The following is a 16,166-nucleotide window of genomic DNA, read 5'->3' as shown; positions in this document are numbered from 1 at the left end:
TACAAAGTTCAAAACGTGCGGATAAAACCTAAATCTTTAAAAACACCTGGTAAGAGATTTCATTTGAATGCGCTCAGGTTAAACGTTAAATAGTTTAGGACTTTATCTCTTTATACGACTGTCGTTACCAACCATTTAAAAGCGTAGACTTCTTAGAACGCAATGAAAAGTTGAAAATACTTTGTTTACTTCCTGTGTTGCGGCGAACACGCCACGAGAGAGGACGAGCTGAAACAACGGGAACATGGTAAAGTAATTTAAAAGTTAGTTGCGAAATACTGTAGGCTCTTGTATTTAGAACATTTGGTGCAACAAGTGTTGGATGCTTAAACTCAAACAACCAAACGTTTTCACGGGTTACACAATATTTGAAAAATGTATTTCTTTGTTATAATTATTTTTCTTTATATTTTCAGAGTTTTAAGAGAGTTATTTAAAGATTCTTATCCTCATACAATTCACAACAACTTAACAATGGTCAACCGAAAATAAAATTGTGCATGTTGTAGCCAGGCAACTCTACGGTAAAAAAAATACCAAAAGAAGAATGCTCTTTTGTTGCATAGATTGAAATAGACACTACTTCAAGTAACAGGCTCTCTCGTACCTCTCCGCCCTTTGTTCTCGACCCCTGGCGTCCCCTCTCCTCCAGCCTTGTCTCCTTCGCGACTAGAAGCCGGGACTGATCGGCGCGCGCCTCCTGTAAAGGCTGACATGTCCTGGGTCGAGGAGCTGGAAGACAAAAGTCGCTCTGAAGAACTAACGCCACCAAACTCAACAAGGTGAGTCTCGGGCAACCGTCGGAGATCATCGTTCGTCTCTGAAAGTTTCTCGTCCTTATCTTTTTCATCTTCGTTTTTCTCCGGAAACTTTCCGGTGTTGTAAGCCGAGGGTGAGGAGATCTGTCTTTCTGCATGCAGCTTGTCTTTGTCCTCGTCGTCACGTGATTTGTTACTGGTCACGGAGACGGGTAATGACATTTGTTTTTCAGTGTGATGACGACGGAGCGGGCTTCCTGGAGGGTCTGAACCGAAGAGAAAGCGAGGTAAGTTTAAGAACTATAATGATAAATCTAATAAATTGGTAAGATCGTTAGGTTGAAAAATTGAAATTAATAGTTACCTTAACCCACCTCACAACATTCCAAGACTGTAATGTCACGTTACGACAATGAGGAAGAAGAAAGGTGGGGGGGAGGGGGGTGGAAGAGAAGAGGTAGAGAGGGGGAGGGAAGTAAAGAAGGAGGGAGGGAAGAAAGAGGGAGTTAATATTTTTAATGCTTTCCAAAAAAAGTGCTTCTTTTAATACGCGCTGCATGCCTACAATGCATTCTCGATGGCTCTCTGACCTAAACTAAAAACTTTGAAGGGCAGAATAATCGCGTTTGACATTTACAGTTAAGCTTACATCAATAGAGAAATATGGATTCCATACGGGAAAACTTTATTTTGAGCCAAGTTTTGTTACCTGATCGAATGGAGGCATCTCCTGGCCCCACAGAAAACGACTCCCCAAATAAGGACGCCACACTGGCCCGTTTTGGAAAACCTTCTCTGGGTCCCTTACAAACGTGATCCTGGGCCTCCAACGTGTTTATCACTACTTGAATGAGATTCTTTGTGTCTCGTTTATGGGAGTCTGCATGGAAGGGATACTGGAAAGAAAAGAACAACAGAAACAGATCAACGACGAGTCAGCCATGGCATGTAATGTTATGTTATTTTTTAAGTACGTAACGGTTATCTCCTACGGCCCTTATAGCTCATTACTGTCCCTGTTTCCATTGCAGGAGGCAACTAGGAGCATAGCTACTCATTCGGAGATAACCCTACCCCTACCCCCAACCCCCTTTCCCCCCTCCCCCCCCGTCCTCCCATTTCATCTGTTCCCTCAGGGTTCCCTGGTAACCATTTGTACCAAGGAATATAGCGAAGCGAAGCTCTGCAACACAAACATATCTTCAAGTCTTTTTTAGTTTACCTTGTACAATATTATAAGACAAGCCATGAGCCATGTCTGACGCATGTCCTGTGGTACTCTCACGAGTGAAAACTCTGGGACATGTGTTCGTTTCTGTGGCTTAGGAGCCGCGCAAAACAATAAAAGTTGCAGAGTGAGGTTGAGAAGTTCACTGCCCCATTCTTGATTTTGATCCAAAACTTGCACAATCCCTGCCATGTAGGCGTGAAAGACTGGGAACAACCTGTAAGGAAAAGGTTAATAAGCGCTTCATAGAAAGGTTGCTACGTGATGATCTAGATAGAATGGTAGTTTTTGAGCTAGATCCTCGTAAAAAGAAGTCCTATCACCGCTCCAACTTAGCCTTCAAAGGGCAGGCATTTTTGTAATAATGGATTTTTTTCGAAAAGTCAACTACTAGTTCAGTAGTGTTTATAGCTGCGAGGATCTCTTATATTCGTTTCTTCACCGCAGTGCACATATATGATTTTCATATATCTACAGTCATTATTCATCACTTGGATGGTTTATTTGGACCCAACTTAATGACCAGCTCCCAGTTGGCTTGTTAGCTCAGTTGGTGGAGCGCTGCACCGGTATCGAAGAGGTCATGGGTTCAAATCCCGTACGGGCCTGAATTTTTTTTCAGGTCTTATTTCAACCACTAGTTCAGTAGTGTTTATGACTGCGAGGATCTCATATATTCATTAAAATTTTTGTTGTCGCGGTACACGAAACACGAGACCTACAACGAATGTAACTACATCATGAAACAATCGATGTGATGTGATACAAAAAAATTGTACAGAAAATGAATAAAAATTTAAGTCGTGACATCTGTACCTTAATCTTCGCGGATTGCCGGTGAATTCTCCAACCTTGATATCATATCCCATTAGTACACCCAAGTAATGACTCATCTGAACGACCTCATAACTTTCTGTCTTAACAAACTCTGACCGCTCCCTTCCCTTGTTGGCTCCAGGGTAGCTCAGGAAGTCCATGACCAGCGTGACCAGCTGATGGGTGGCTTCAGCCTCCATGCTACTACCCTCCTGACCTACACCCAGCAGTTGACTGAAGGAGGAGTCAGTGGAGGATACCGACTGACGCGAGATCTCGTTATCCTCCTCCTGAACAGTAGGGAGGTTGGACTGGATGCGACCTCCAAGGAACATACGGTCTGAGATATCGATGGATCCTGACTGATTCACAAAGCCACCTGTCCGCCGCTGCCGGCCGCCACTTGAGGACTTCTTACCTAACAATTTTACGATTCGTATCTCAGAATAAACTCTCGCGATACGCTACCAACTGAGCTGAAGAGAGATTGCTGGCAAATCAAGCCAGATACTCGGTTTATAGGTGACAAAAGTACTGCACACTTCTATGAATAGCAAATGAAAAAAATAATTAATCCACACTGTCGCAAAAATGGCTGAGAGACAGACAATAATAGTTCAAGGCTTGTACCTTTTAGCAGGCAACACACAAAAGAGTTCACGTTTTATCCAGAAAAGGAAGTTGAATGCTGAATCTCTTCGGAAATTATGATATTACCTTCTGTACCCGTTGACACCTTTCTGTTATATGAGACTCTCTCGCCTGGAAAACGAAACGTGTAGCTACAACGAAACGACGAAGAGGTTCGTCGAAGTTGACCCAAGCCGCTGCGAGCCATCAGGGATCTGGTACTGGGTTGAGAACGCAGAACAGTAGCTGGAGAGAAGAAATCAAAAGGAACTAAGTTTGAGTTTCTTACCAAACATAGTTTCCTGAATGCCTGTCCGACCTTACGCCTGTTCACATATATTACACCGCTTACTTATTAAGCATGAAACGCAACAAAGCTTTATCCTAGGTTATCCCTTTCAGGTACTTCTCAGCATGTCATGTAGTCTTCATAACAGAACTGCCGGCGATACTTAGACACCTCTAGTTAGGAAACAACTCCAGAGGAAACGAAACGCTAGTTCCAAATAAAAAAATCTTCTATAGCCCGCGAATGTTTTCCCTGTTCCCTTCTTCCTTAGTAGATATCTACGCGATTAAACACAAAATAAAATTGTAAACCGACCTTTCAACAAACTGATCGACTACTTGTTCAGTGAATAGTTTTATATCCAAAGGAAAATACGTATTGGTCCACGAATAGACTTTTCACTTTTCAAATTCTTTAAAAGGATGCAAAGAGGTATGAGACATTGGTAAGAAAGCTGGAAGAACATTTCATTAACCTTATCAAAAACAAGCCAGTAACAAACCGATTTTTCTTGACGAATCATTCCCTCCATCGACGGACACTTCACTGCTGGGACTCAGTGACATTGTCGTTGTACCAGATGCGTTACGCCCCCTGGGACTCCCCAAGGAAACAAAATCTGCGTTTTCTATCAGTAAATGCTTGAAACGACTGATAAAGAATTTTCCACACAGGGGAGTATGGAGGGGAAGTATTCGGTGTAATATCCGACAAGTGTGGATTAACAGAAGACGGTCCCGAGGCACGGCATCATATTGGTGCTCAATGCACTTGTAGAGAACTTTTAATGAGCAGGCTCTTATGGTGCCTAACATGTAGACAGCCCTTAGATGCACTGGCGTGCAAATGTCCTCAACTGCACCGACTAAATACGTAAAACAATGCGCCAAGGCTGACATGGTTATGTTGTTTGACTTGATGTGTTCTTTTTCGAGGAAACGCGCGATGATGGCCACTTTTTCCACGGCAGAAGACCGTTCTCGCCAATCATCATCGGAGAAAGCGCTCTCGACCTGATCACAGAGTTTTTCAGCTCCAAATGGAAGGCAGATACAGTGAAGGAGAATCTGTATACACAGATGAGACATCTCTGAGTGTTCGGCTTGTAGAAGCTCCCATATGCTGACAAAGAAATGTGAGATGAAATCAAACGTAGTCGCAGATACCCATACAGAAAAGTTAACGGGCAAGGGGAAACTAAAACGAACGGATATTCACGCCATTGTAATCAAGAGCAAAGTGATAATTGTACCAAGCATTGGATCATGCAGTGTATATATTACAGTGTATATCGTAAAAAAATTGGCAGAAATTAATTGTGATAAACACAAGTAACGAATTGTCAATTCTTTTGTCTCACGAAGCAATCACTTCCCAATTGCCTTTCCTATAGTTCGTATAGTGTGATCGTCTGGGTGAGTGTAGTTCTGAAAAGAACTGTTGTTGGTGACTGACGTTTCGACAACCTGTGCGGAAGTCATCTTCAGAGTCAAGTGACTTGACTCTGAAGATGTCTTCCGCACAGGTTGTCGAAACGTCAGTCACCAACAACAGTTCTTTTAAGAACTACACTCACCCGGACGATCACACTATACGAACTACTGATACTCCTGGGTTCAAACCATTTACTTTACTGTCTTTCCTATTTTGCCCTACGAGAAGAATTGAAATAATCTATTCAAATTAAACCTGTTTCACCCAAAGTTAACTCAGTTTTATCAACCCTTTAACATCTAAGAGTTACCAGCATCTAATTTCTCCCACCAAAATCACCCCTGAATCAAATTTTCAAATGATCGCCAACTAAAGAAGCTAAAGATCTTAAGAACAAAGAACTAAAATAAAGAACAATTTCTCTTTATCAGCCCCTTAGGGAATGTATAGAGAACAGTATGGAGAATATGCATACTGATGTCGGGTGTAAAGGGTTGATATGTTCAGTTTACACACAATAAACTCTGAAAAATGTAAGAAACAGTCCAAAATGAAGAATACGAGGAACGATTATCGATATTTAGGACGTCTCCAACAAGTGTGATTTCATGTCGTGATCAAACAAGATTGTAGCCCAACTCTTAAATAATACTCATGGTATATAGAATCACTCTCACGCTAGTGTCTTACTTTGGAATAAAGAATATCTCTTGTAAATAAGCCAGGAATTCTGAATCGGCATCCATGGCGATCCGCAAGTAATCACCGCGCAGCACCAACACTTTAAGGCACCTCAAAATACTTAGCTGGACATTATGGTCTTCTTGGCGGGGGAGCTCCTATAGGAGGGACACAGAAACAAGTTACAAAAGTGCACCCACTTGGTTTAGCCTCATTAGGCCTAATTAACATTGCTTGATTAACTCCCCTTAAGAAGCCATGTTAGGTCACACGGGGCTTTATCAGAAATGGAAAACCAGAGAGAAGAGGTTAGACAACGGCGAGTATCGAGAACTTTTACTGAAAAGCGAGGAAAAGCAGAGAATAGCGAAATACTTGGCCACATCACGCTTGGGGAGCCTAATAAACCTCATACCTAAGAGAAAATGCGGCGAACGAAGTTGATCTCTAATAGCTGTCACTTATTTTAAAAAGACCATAAAGATGTATTGGATTTTAAAAGTCTCACATCTACAAGGTCAATTGGTATTTAGCGGTTACGGTTTCCATGGGGGGCAGAAGTTGAAGTAAAAGAATATAAACCCACGGGGAAACGACGGCAACCGACAACGAAAATTCGATCTATGTCTCATGCCATATCAGAGAATCGAAGTCGGGTCACAATAGTGGAAGACATTCACTCTTACCTCTGCGCCAAGCCTCCTACCCTGCTTATTTGAGTGCAAAAATTCAACAAAGACATACTACATAGATCGCCGTAGAGATTTCCGAAAATGCCGGTAAAAACATACTAGGTAAATTGAGATAAGTGCTGCAAATGGACGTTTACCTTAAGAAAACCTAGCAACAAATTCAGTTGAGGAAAAGTCTCGCAGACCATGCCCCAGTTGCTGGTACTTGTTGCACTTCTCCACGAGCCAATGCCAGCCGACATACTGCGCATGGCCGCAAAGGAGATGACGTTTTCGTTCAACTCTGATGGCGAGTCAGCCTCACTGAGAACACTTGCGGGCTCAGGATCATTGTCACCTTGGCAACTGTCTGTGACGTCAGAAACGTCTCGCTTAGTTTCAGTAAACACTTCCTCTTCGATTGTTTCCACTTGACTTTTGTTTGATGCTGGAAATGAACGACGAGTTTTTGAGTTTTTAATAACAAAGAAAGCTCAAACATTAAAACTTTAAAACACTCTTCGAGTAAAATTACAATGAGTAAATTTGCGCATGTCAAATTAGGAGTGTTGTTAAACGAGAACCAAAATAATCGCACCGGAACAAACAGCAAGAGTAAACTTAAAGTATTGTAAAGATTAACCCTTTAACCTCTAAGAGTGACCAGCATCTAATTTCTCCTTACAATATCACCCCCGAATCAAACATTAAGGTCACGAGAATACATGAAATAATCACCAACTAAAGAAGCTCTACATTGCGAACCAAATTCTCCTTTTCAGCACCTTAAGAAATGTGTAGAGAACAGTATGGAGAATATGCACACTGATGTTAGGGAGCGAAGGATTCAATCAGAAACCAAAATAATTAGAGTAAGGTCCTAAGCGCGGACAAGTGGATGACCGAGTATTGAGACTGGTTTTAGTCTTGCACCTGATTGGTTAAGAAGAGGGAGCAACAAATCACATGATGAATTCCAGCAAAACCATTATAAACCAGGTTTTCTCTCGATGTTAATGGTGCTATTCGATTGAGTTTCGTGAAACCAAAACCAAAGTTATCACAACGGCCAATCACAATAAAGGAAAAATAACCCTAACAGTCAATAAGAACTCAAAGTAAAAACCAGCAGACTGCCTGAGGCGCGGGAGAATGGTAACGACCAAGTCGTGACAGGTTTTAGTTCTGTACACTGATTGGTTGAGAGAGAGTGGCACGAGTGTTTCCGGGCCAATTACAGAGCAAACAACGCAACGCAAACAAAAAAAAAGAAAAATCTGAATTACTTACGAAACTGAATTGAAAATTGCTCCAATATATAAGAAGCACTCTATGGACTTACTCAGACTCCTATTGGATATTCCCTTATTACTGGACGCACTTGATCTAAACAGTCCACCATATGCCACGTGACTTGGCACGTCCTCTTCAGGTAACGCGACTCCTTCAGGGAACACAGTCTGCAGCAACATGTGCGCAAGCTTGAACCATATGTCAGTCATGTTACACATGTCACACACAGTTGAGTGGTCGCCATGGCTACCAGCCCACGACATGTCCAGCATGCACTCCAAAAGCTTTTTTACGTGTTCTCTTTCGGTGCTGTTAGGGACATGTTTGTCGCGAATAAATTGAATGTTGACCTGTGAAACAAATACAACAATAATTCGTGCTACCTTTATTCATGAGTTCGCCTCTCATGCAAAGTAATAAATGCAGAATCTTTTGGACGGTTTAGTGAAAAACGTCAACGAATTTTCAGCAAGTTCGTTTGTGCCACACACTTTCTAAAAAAAGTGCGAACCATGATTCTTGTCAAATACAACACGCGAATCTGAGGCAAACTTTTCCGGGGCCAATTTCTGTAGACTCTCTACAGCTCGCAATGTACTTAAGTCGCGCATCTAAACACCGAGCATCGTTTCAAACCTTTGCTTAACATACCTGTTTAACCAGTAAATCTAGTTCCATGATGAAACAGGACAGGTTTGAACTTAGCTCGCCTAGTTCTGACAACACACCACTGACCGGTGTTGAAATAAGCGAGCCCTCGGCGGTTGGAGTCATCGGTGACTGCACGGTGAAAGTCGGAAAAGGAAACATGGTGGTTACTCCTTCAGAGAATTCTGATGAGTTTTGAACAACCTTGATAAAGATACTGAGCAGCATGTCTAGTGGAATGATTATATCCAATTGAGACAGAATCTGTGAAAGCAAATAATAAACACCTTATAACAACACTATACGATAGCAGTCAGTTTCACTCCCGAGAACTAAATATCTATTCTCTACACCGTCTTTCATAGATAGTCTTACAACTTTAGCTCTGACAACCCCTTCGTCGATTATTTTTTCACTCTCATCATCTTACTGCTTCAAAATGTATTTTGATGTTTTTATGAGAAATTTCCTTTTGAGTCATTCGTGGAGTGAAATGGTTTTAATGCGCTGGTTTTGTTGATCGACATTTTAGCAACTCGACCGACTATTGTCTCAGGTGTTGAATAAAAACGCAGTCGAAGGACTTTAAGTCTGAAAGGTTTTATATTTTTATTCTTAAATGAGGTCATGACTATTTTCCAGATCAACCTTACAGCAATTTTCCGCCTCTTATCATAATGTTGTGCCCTCAGTGAATTTAATTAATTGAAACAAAAAATTAAAATTTGTTTACCTGCAGCCATGAGAGTGCCTCAACCTGATGGCGAGGCACAGCAGACTCAAGAGCTTTCTTTATGAAACCCAGAGTAGTTTCCGGCGTCAACTTATGCGGTGTCAGCAAAGGGTCGAAGATTTTCCTGAGGAGGAAAATATTAAAATAGAAGCGAAAAACTGAAAATGGGAACAAATAAAAGCTACAACCGTGTTATTAACTGAATCAAGCCATTTTTCTTCCCAAAGAGACTTTGGTCTGCTTCAGCAGGTACGTGTTTTCTTGATACCTTTGATGGTAAAACGTATATTATAAACCTTTCACCTTTGTTTAATGTAGTAACCTCTTGTAATGTACTGATTAAACCATAATACAGTACATGGTTCGAACCCGAGATTTTCATTTGATAGGAAGTTTGATCTGAATGCCACTCAGGTTTTCGAAAAGTCAGTAAGTTCTACCGAAAACAATCCTCCTCAGAAGTACACTAACCCGGACGATCAGACTACACGGTCAGATTAAAACACAAATTCGAGACCAAGGCTTTCCTTGTAAACAATGATGAAAAATGACTGCCTTGTACTTGCTATCAATTTTGTTTTCTCCATTATGGACAAAGTCCCAGGCCCAGCTTGTTGGGTAAACTCACGTTAACAACACTTTAAACCTTGCCAATTCTTCGGGCTGAACATCTGCCTTTATCGCTTCCATCCACTGAGGCATAATAACATCCCAAACCTGAGGACAACAACGATAACAAAACATTTCAAGTATGGTACAACGCCCTTCTGAAAGCAGCGACGGGCTAAGGCTGATAAAGAACCACAGGCAATAAGAGTCACTGCTTACTACGCACCTCGCGGGTCACAATATTGTGGGGTATCGCACAGCACAAGCGATGGAGTCCCTCCATGTGCTGTCGTTCCTTACTGGACATTGTATCCCAGCATCCTCCAACCTTCACATATCCCGGAGGATCAGGGGACAGGCATGCGCACAACAGATCGAACTTGTTATCTCGAACTTGAATGAGCCATCGACAGACATACTGACTAGTAAGCCTTTTCAACAATTCGCCGACGTAATCTCGTCTTAAAGTTGAGGCTGTCTCGATCCATGACAGCACCATGGAAACCAGTCGGCCCAGTCTTTCCACAGATTCACACCTGGCCGGTTCACTGCATACTCCGACAAGAAGCCACACACCCAATCTACTCAGCATACGCCGGTTGTTTATATCATTGTCTACATCGTCTTCAATTTCCTCCTCCTCGAGTTTACTCCTTACTAGTCTGAGAAAAAAGAAATTTCAAATTTCTTGTAAAAACACGAGTGTATTGTTGTTTTCTTCCTCCAGATTCAATCCAGCAAAGAATGATTTCAAAGGCCCCATAATCAGATACTTTATCAAAACACACACAAAAAAAATACTTAAGATTGAAAAATGCTCAGTAAAGCTCAGCGTCCAAGTGTATCACGGTACAGACCATTGGTGTAACTTGATTTGTGGTTTGGAATGAACACGAAAACATTTTCTGTTTAATCATTGAACGGGGTGAAGCCTAGCAGGTAAGTATAACTCTGTAATTGCACTTTGAAACCAACAAACAACGACCACCCCTGTCCAACCATCAGTTCTCTCTTGTGCTGAAATCTTATTTAATTGTTATAATGTGTCACGTACCCCATGGCCTCATTCCTTGTTTTCTGACAAGGCTGTGCTTCTCCCAACAGGCGAATGACTGCCTCAGAGGGGTAGGCTTGGTCTGGGCCTTGTAGAGTCCAAGGATCTGGGAAAAGATTCTGTGTCACATGGTGATACCCCTCACCAGTGCTGTGATAACGGGCGTGGCACTCCTGACACATTGTCAAAGGTCTTAATCTGCAAGCAATAATGAAAACAATCAGGATGTCACACCACTTTTTCGTAATACATCTTTCGATGAAAAAAACAACAAACAGCAATCTCAGAGGTTGCAAAATCAGTGTTGAGAGGCTACTCAACGTCATTTAGGCTTTCGTAAATATGTAAAATAACAAAAAACACTTCCTCCAAATCTGAATAAAAAGTAGTACAGGCCACCAAAATTCTGCATAGTATCCGAAGAATTTTATGATATCTTATGTATCCACTGAGTGAGTGGGAGGGCCGAACACGAGAACATTTGGCTCGTGGTCATGTCGAACGCACCGAGTGCAGTGAGGTCAGTACATCTATAATGAGAGCCCAATATTTTTCCGTCAGGTTTGACCAAAGTAAGTCTATAAGTATTTTATCGTATGACCTTTAAGTCTTCAACATTTTGAAATTATGTTTGATTTTTAACAAGACGTTATTACATAAGTATACACAAGAAAAGCACGCACTGGACAACTCTGAAAATGATTCTAAAAAGAAAAGTGTTCCTTTCTTTCTTTGAGTCACAGTGACAAGAAACTCTGACAAATATTTGTTTTAAAACGAGACTCTAATTCCCATTTCTGCTTTGTTCAAAGTTTAAGTTCACAATTACAGTTCACATTCTTGGAAAATGCTACAGAGCCGTGTGATTGCGTGCCTGGCAGCTTTTTCCACACCGACTCTTGTCAACCCGTCCAGCTCTACACATGTCAACCTTCATCGTGGTTTTCTTTTAGATTATGCGAACGAGTCAGTATAGTTCAGATGATAAAATGCGAACGAGTCAGTATAGTTCAGATGATAAAATGCGAACGAGTCAGTATAGTTCAAATGATAAAATGCGAACGAGTCAGTATAGTTCAGATGATAAAATGCCTAATGAACATTGCTGTTAAAAACTTGCTCAAAGTTGCCATTTTTCCCCCTTCTTAAAATCATGGTTGAAATCCTTGAAGGAGGGAAAAACCTCCAAGATCTACCTGTTATCTTTGACGCAGCCGTAAGAAAAACACATAACACTGCATGGCTTTCCTTGCCCTTTGCACTCCTTTGTTTCACAAGTTGTACGCATCTTTCCCATTGGCTGGATAATCTTCACCAAAAGCTTCTCTTCAGGGATGTCACGAGCAGCCACCTCGGCACATTTCTGGCAAATAAATACTGGAGGAGAACAGCCGCACTGTGATGAGGCAAATGAGGCATCCAAGCAAATAGTGGTTGGTGTATTTTTTCGAGGTACTGCGCACTCCTGGTTTTGACAATTTGGTGGATGCCAGGGTTCATAGACAAACTGCCAGTCATCAGCTCCTCCTAGGAAGGACATCATTGGCAAAGTTATGCGATTGATAACTATGCTCAAGATAGAAAACTAGTTCAGATCTCAAACAACAAGGAATACTAACACAATGTTCCATTCCCATTTTCTACACTTTTCATCATGATCCCTTTCACCTTTGGTTTGAGACTGCCCATAGCCAGTCCTTTTGGAATTTCCAGTTTTTCTAGTTTCATCACATATAGGGTGGGATATTTTCTGAAAAAACATCTTCCGAACTGACAGCAGTTGAGCAGAAAGCCACTCAAACCAGATTGACCCAAAAAGAATATACAAATGATTGATTTTTCATTGTCAGTGACAGTAATAATTCAATACCAATACCATTATTGCTTTTCATCAAAGTTCCTGACATTTATTCTGAAATATAGAATTCTTTAAATCAAGATGCCAATTTCAAGAGTTTCAGTAGCACTCAAACAACTTTTTCTTTTATTGCTGATGCACAGATTGGCTCACTGTCCTCTTACCACTGAAGTCAACAATTTTCCAAAGTTTTGTAAACCTCTGAACATAATTTTTCATTTGATTGTATCACCTTCAAAAGAAAGGTTTAGTGCACAATTGTACCATGAAGTTAAGTTAGCAGATCTCCAGTCTCAATGACACTACAAACAACTTTCCCTCAAAATTCTGAGGGATCAAAACCTGAGAAAGTTCAGTCTAATCATTGCCATAAGCCTTACCAACATCCTTAAGTGGATAATAGTAAAGTAGGACCTGTCCAGCAGAGTTAATGATTGGCTGAGGACCATAGGCCAGCACAGCTAGGATATCCAAACAGACATCACTCTTAAATCTCATCAGTGTTTCAACAAATTGTGCATGCTGTTTACAGTCAGGACAGTACTGTAAGATTGACATGATAAGAGCAGGGCAGCTGAGGGATGCATAACAAAGTCCATCTTCATCTGGCTCTAAGACATCTTTGAAAAAAAAAAAGAAAGAAAGAATACTGAAAATTTTATTGAAACACAAATTTTGTACAGTGATTTTTTTTTAATTGTGCAGCAAGCATTTGGAGTTGGAGATTGTCTAATGTTGTGTAAACACATTTTATGAATTAAAATATTGTTTCATTTGTGACATACTACTAACAAAAACTGTCAGAGAGAACAAAAAATATAATTCTTAGTTTCTAGCAACATGGATTAAAAGTAAACTTTATCTTTTAGTGAATTTAGGAAACATGGTTGTGTTGGCTTTGTGGACCTAGTATACAGAGTCCAAATAACATGAAAACCTTTGAAAAATAATTAACTAACAGTACCAAAGCCAAAATAGTAATACCTACAAGTATTGGTAGTTAGAAAAAATGTGGATTTTAATTTTTAACTTTTAGGGCCATCAAGATTCTTATGCTGTAGAAATTCTAATTCTAGTGATTATCAATCAAAAAAATCTGATTGCCATTATCATAACTATTGGTAAGCATCTTAAGACAAAATTACCCAACAGAATGGGAAGAATGTAACCAGCCAGTAGTTTGATAATGTGGTTGTGAGTTTGTGGAGGCCAGATGGAAAGTGTCATTGCTAAACCCATCGGCATTGCATTGAGGTCTTCCTTCTTTAAGAAAGGAACCAACGATGCCATGATGGACAACACACTGTCTGCAAAAGCTGATGAAGGAGGAAAAGAAAACCATTGAGCTACTAATGAGAGTATTACTAAATGGTTTTAACCCCTGACTAACAGTTGGTTAAGTGGTCTGATTGACAGAGCAATCCTAAATTGGACCACCATCAATGGTAGTGAGTAACATCTGGTGAGCCTAGTTTGCAAAAACTAATCAGTCAATGAGGTTATTAGCTGCATGACTAACCTCTCGAGTCTTACAGCCAATAAAATCAAATAATGACTGACCAATCAGATTTTTCGCACCAGACTTATAAAACTTGACTAATACACAACTCCTAACTTGAATCTGACTGTGACTTTGGGTCAGGTTGTCCCATTGTTACTTACTGTCGTCCACAAAAGTTTTTTTTCAGGACTGCTCCCTACTGCACAGTCACACCAAAAGTTCATTTCTTATCACTGAATGGCTCAAATAAACTAGGCCAAGATTTTCAAATGAAAACTAAGGGGATTAACCTATTACTTTCTTTTGGATTCATCATTTTTTTTTTCTGTGAGAACTTACTGTATAAATTACCTTTTAAAATGATCAGACAAACTGAAAGATTAGGGTCATATATACCTCACACTTTTTTGGCAAACACAAATTATCCACTTTGTCTAAACATGTACCTTCAACTCCAATCTCTACCACCGGAACAACATTCACAATTTTTTCCAGAGCTTTGTAAAGTCCTGTGTAGTCCATACTGGGGTATTGATGACGATCAAATGAACGCTTATCTTCTGTCAATATAGGGCGGGTCTCTTTCACCAAACTGAAGACAAACAGTTGAAATATTTACATTGTCTTTCTGTTACTAAAATAAATTTAAGTCGTATATTCTCAATCTAGCATTTCCTTGATTATGACAATTTTTAAACAATAATACAACGTGGTGATACCTTTGCAAAGTTTGCTGAAACCATTTAAGGACGTTGGCAACATCATTTCCTGTGGGTAATGGATATGTTCTTCTGTCCAATCTGTTGAATATTTCTTTCAGGCCATGGACCTTGGCATTGACTGTGGACAGAGGTTAAACATAACTACCAGAGCAGAAGTGGCAACATAACAAATATTCAAGGTTTCTTTGTGGAAGGTGCCTAACACAAACATTCCTCATATTTAAACTCATAAATTTCTGCTGGCACCATTATTTTTCCAAAGGTTAACAGCATGATGAAGAAGGCACGCAGGCTCATTTTTGCAATTTGCTCAACAGCTATTACCTGCTGAACAGGATGATCAAGTGTAGTGCAACACCACAAACATCCAACACACTGTAAATAAAATAATCTAAATTTTCCTCCCTGAGACTGGATGCTGTAGTTTAATATAATCTCGATTCAAATAAAAATAATCGCGTTTTTCTGTTATTGAGGATTATGATAACGTATGTGGACCAAAGGGAAACACTACACATGCTAGGATGGAATCACTATGACCTGAAATTCATTTTAAATACTACAACATGTAAATTATGCAGGATAGACACTAAATTGTTAGCTTTAAAATAAATATTTCGAACTGGATCTATGTTTGGAGCTGGATGAACGATTCTGTAAAAGTAAAAATTTCACATGCTTTGCCCTTGACTTTACAGCGGTCAATATATGACCATGAGGAAACCACGTAACAGACCGTATACATAGAGTAACATAAATGCGACATAATAAGCAGGTCGACGCTTTTGTATTTTACTGAATCTACAGACATTCTTTGCTAATTATGCTTTGACGGTAACATCAGTGGCAGTGTTCCTGACACAAATGAGCAACCAGTTAAAAACAATCGGCACAAATGCCATTTACCACTGCACAACCTTGGTATTTAGCTGATTTATAAACGATACTAACACTGGTCAGCTCTTGTTGACTTAATATGCCTAGACATTATCGTGCCTCCTTGTTCTGCGGATTGTGATGATCAAGAAGAGCTTGAGCTTGCTATATGTGCCGCCATCGCATTGAGGTCGAATGACAAGAGATCATGGTTAATCATGTTCACAGATTAGGTCTTTGACGAAGTAATTTTGAGCCGTGTCTTTGCTTCCCATTGAATATAAAAAACCGGCTCTTGTAGCAACTCTATGAAGGACAATCGCGCTACATACGAGCACAGAAGTACAGGATATAAATTTACATAA

The 16,166-nt window shown here is 40.3% G+C and overlaps 1 protein-coding gene across 2 annotated transcripts in view; it reads right to left on the bottom strand.

Annotated features, from left to right (window-relative positions):
* LOC131792132 (protein unc-79 homolog) overlaps window positions 1–16,166 on the bottom strand; it is a 23,642-nt gene extending 7,476 nt beyond the window's left edge. Inside the window, exons 1-21 of one of the 2 annotated variants that reach the window (XM_059109504.2) lie at window positions 15,877–16,166; window positions 14,923–15,043; window positions 14,650–14,795; window positions 13,848–14,018; window positions 13,083–13,322; window positions 12,041–12,371; window positions 10,845–11,042; window positions 10,017–10,452; window positions 9,810–9,898; window positions 9,182–9,305; window positions 8,452–8,712; window positions 7,850–8,150; window positions 6,666–6,955; window positions 5,846–5,994; window positions 4,224–4,843; window positions 3,520–3,678; window positions 2,803–3,220; window positions 1,981–2,203; window positions 1,468–1,654; window positions 608–1,024; window positions 133–228 (exon numbers count right to left, since the gene is read on the bottom strand). In XM_059109504.2, coding sequence (XP_058965487.2) covers window positions 133–228; window positions 608–1,024; window positions 1,468–1,654; window positions 1,981–2,203; window positions 2,803–3,220; window positions 3,520–3,678; window positions 4,224–4,843; window positions 5,846–5,994; window positions 6,666–6,955; window positions 7,850–8,150; window positions 8,452–8,712; window positions 9,182–9,305; window positions 9,810–9,898; window positions 10,017–10,452; window positions 10,845–11,042; window positions 12,041–12,371; window positions 13,083–13,322; window positions 13,848–14,018; window positions 14,650–14,795; window positions 14,923–15,043; window positions 15,877–15,913 — 5,014 coding nt within the window. In that variant the 5' untranslated portion in view covers window positions 15,914–16,166. The remainder of the gene's footprint in view (window positions 1–132; window positions 229–607; window positions 1,025–1,467; window positions 1,655–1,980; window positions 2,204–2,802; window positions 3,221–3,519; window positions 3,679–4,223; window positions 4,844–5,845; window positions 5,995–6,665; window positions 6,956–7,849; window positions 8,151–8,451; window positions 8,713–9,181; window positions 9,306–9,809; window positions 9,899–10,016; window positions 10,453–10,844; window positions 11,043–12,040; window positions 12,372–13,082; window positions 13,323–13,847; window positions 14,019–14,649; window positions 14,796–14,922; window positions 15,044–15,876) is intronic. The other variant, XM_066170052.1, reaches the window with a different exon arrangement.

The sequence above is a fragment of the Pocillopora verrucosa genome, chromosome 7 (genome assembly GCF_036669915.1).
Source record: "Pocillopora verrucosa isolate sample1 chromosome 7, ASM3666991v2, whole genome shotgun sequence".
Lineage (NCBI taxonomy): Eukaryota > Metazoa > Cnidaria > Anthozoa > Scleractinia > Pocilloporidae > Pocillopora > Pocillopora verrucosa.
This window is presented reverse-complemented; position numbering and strand designations above follow the sequence as displayed.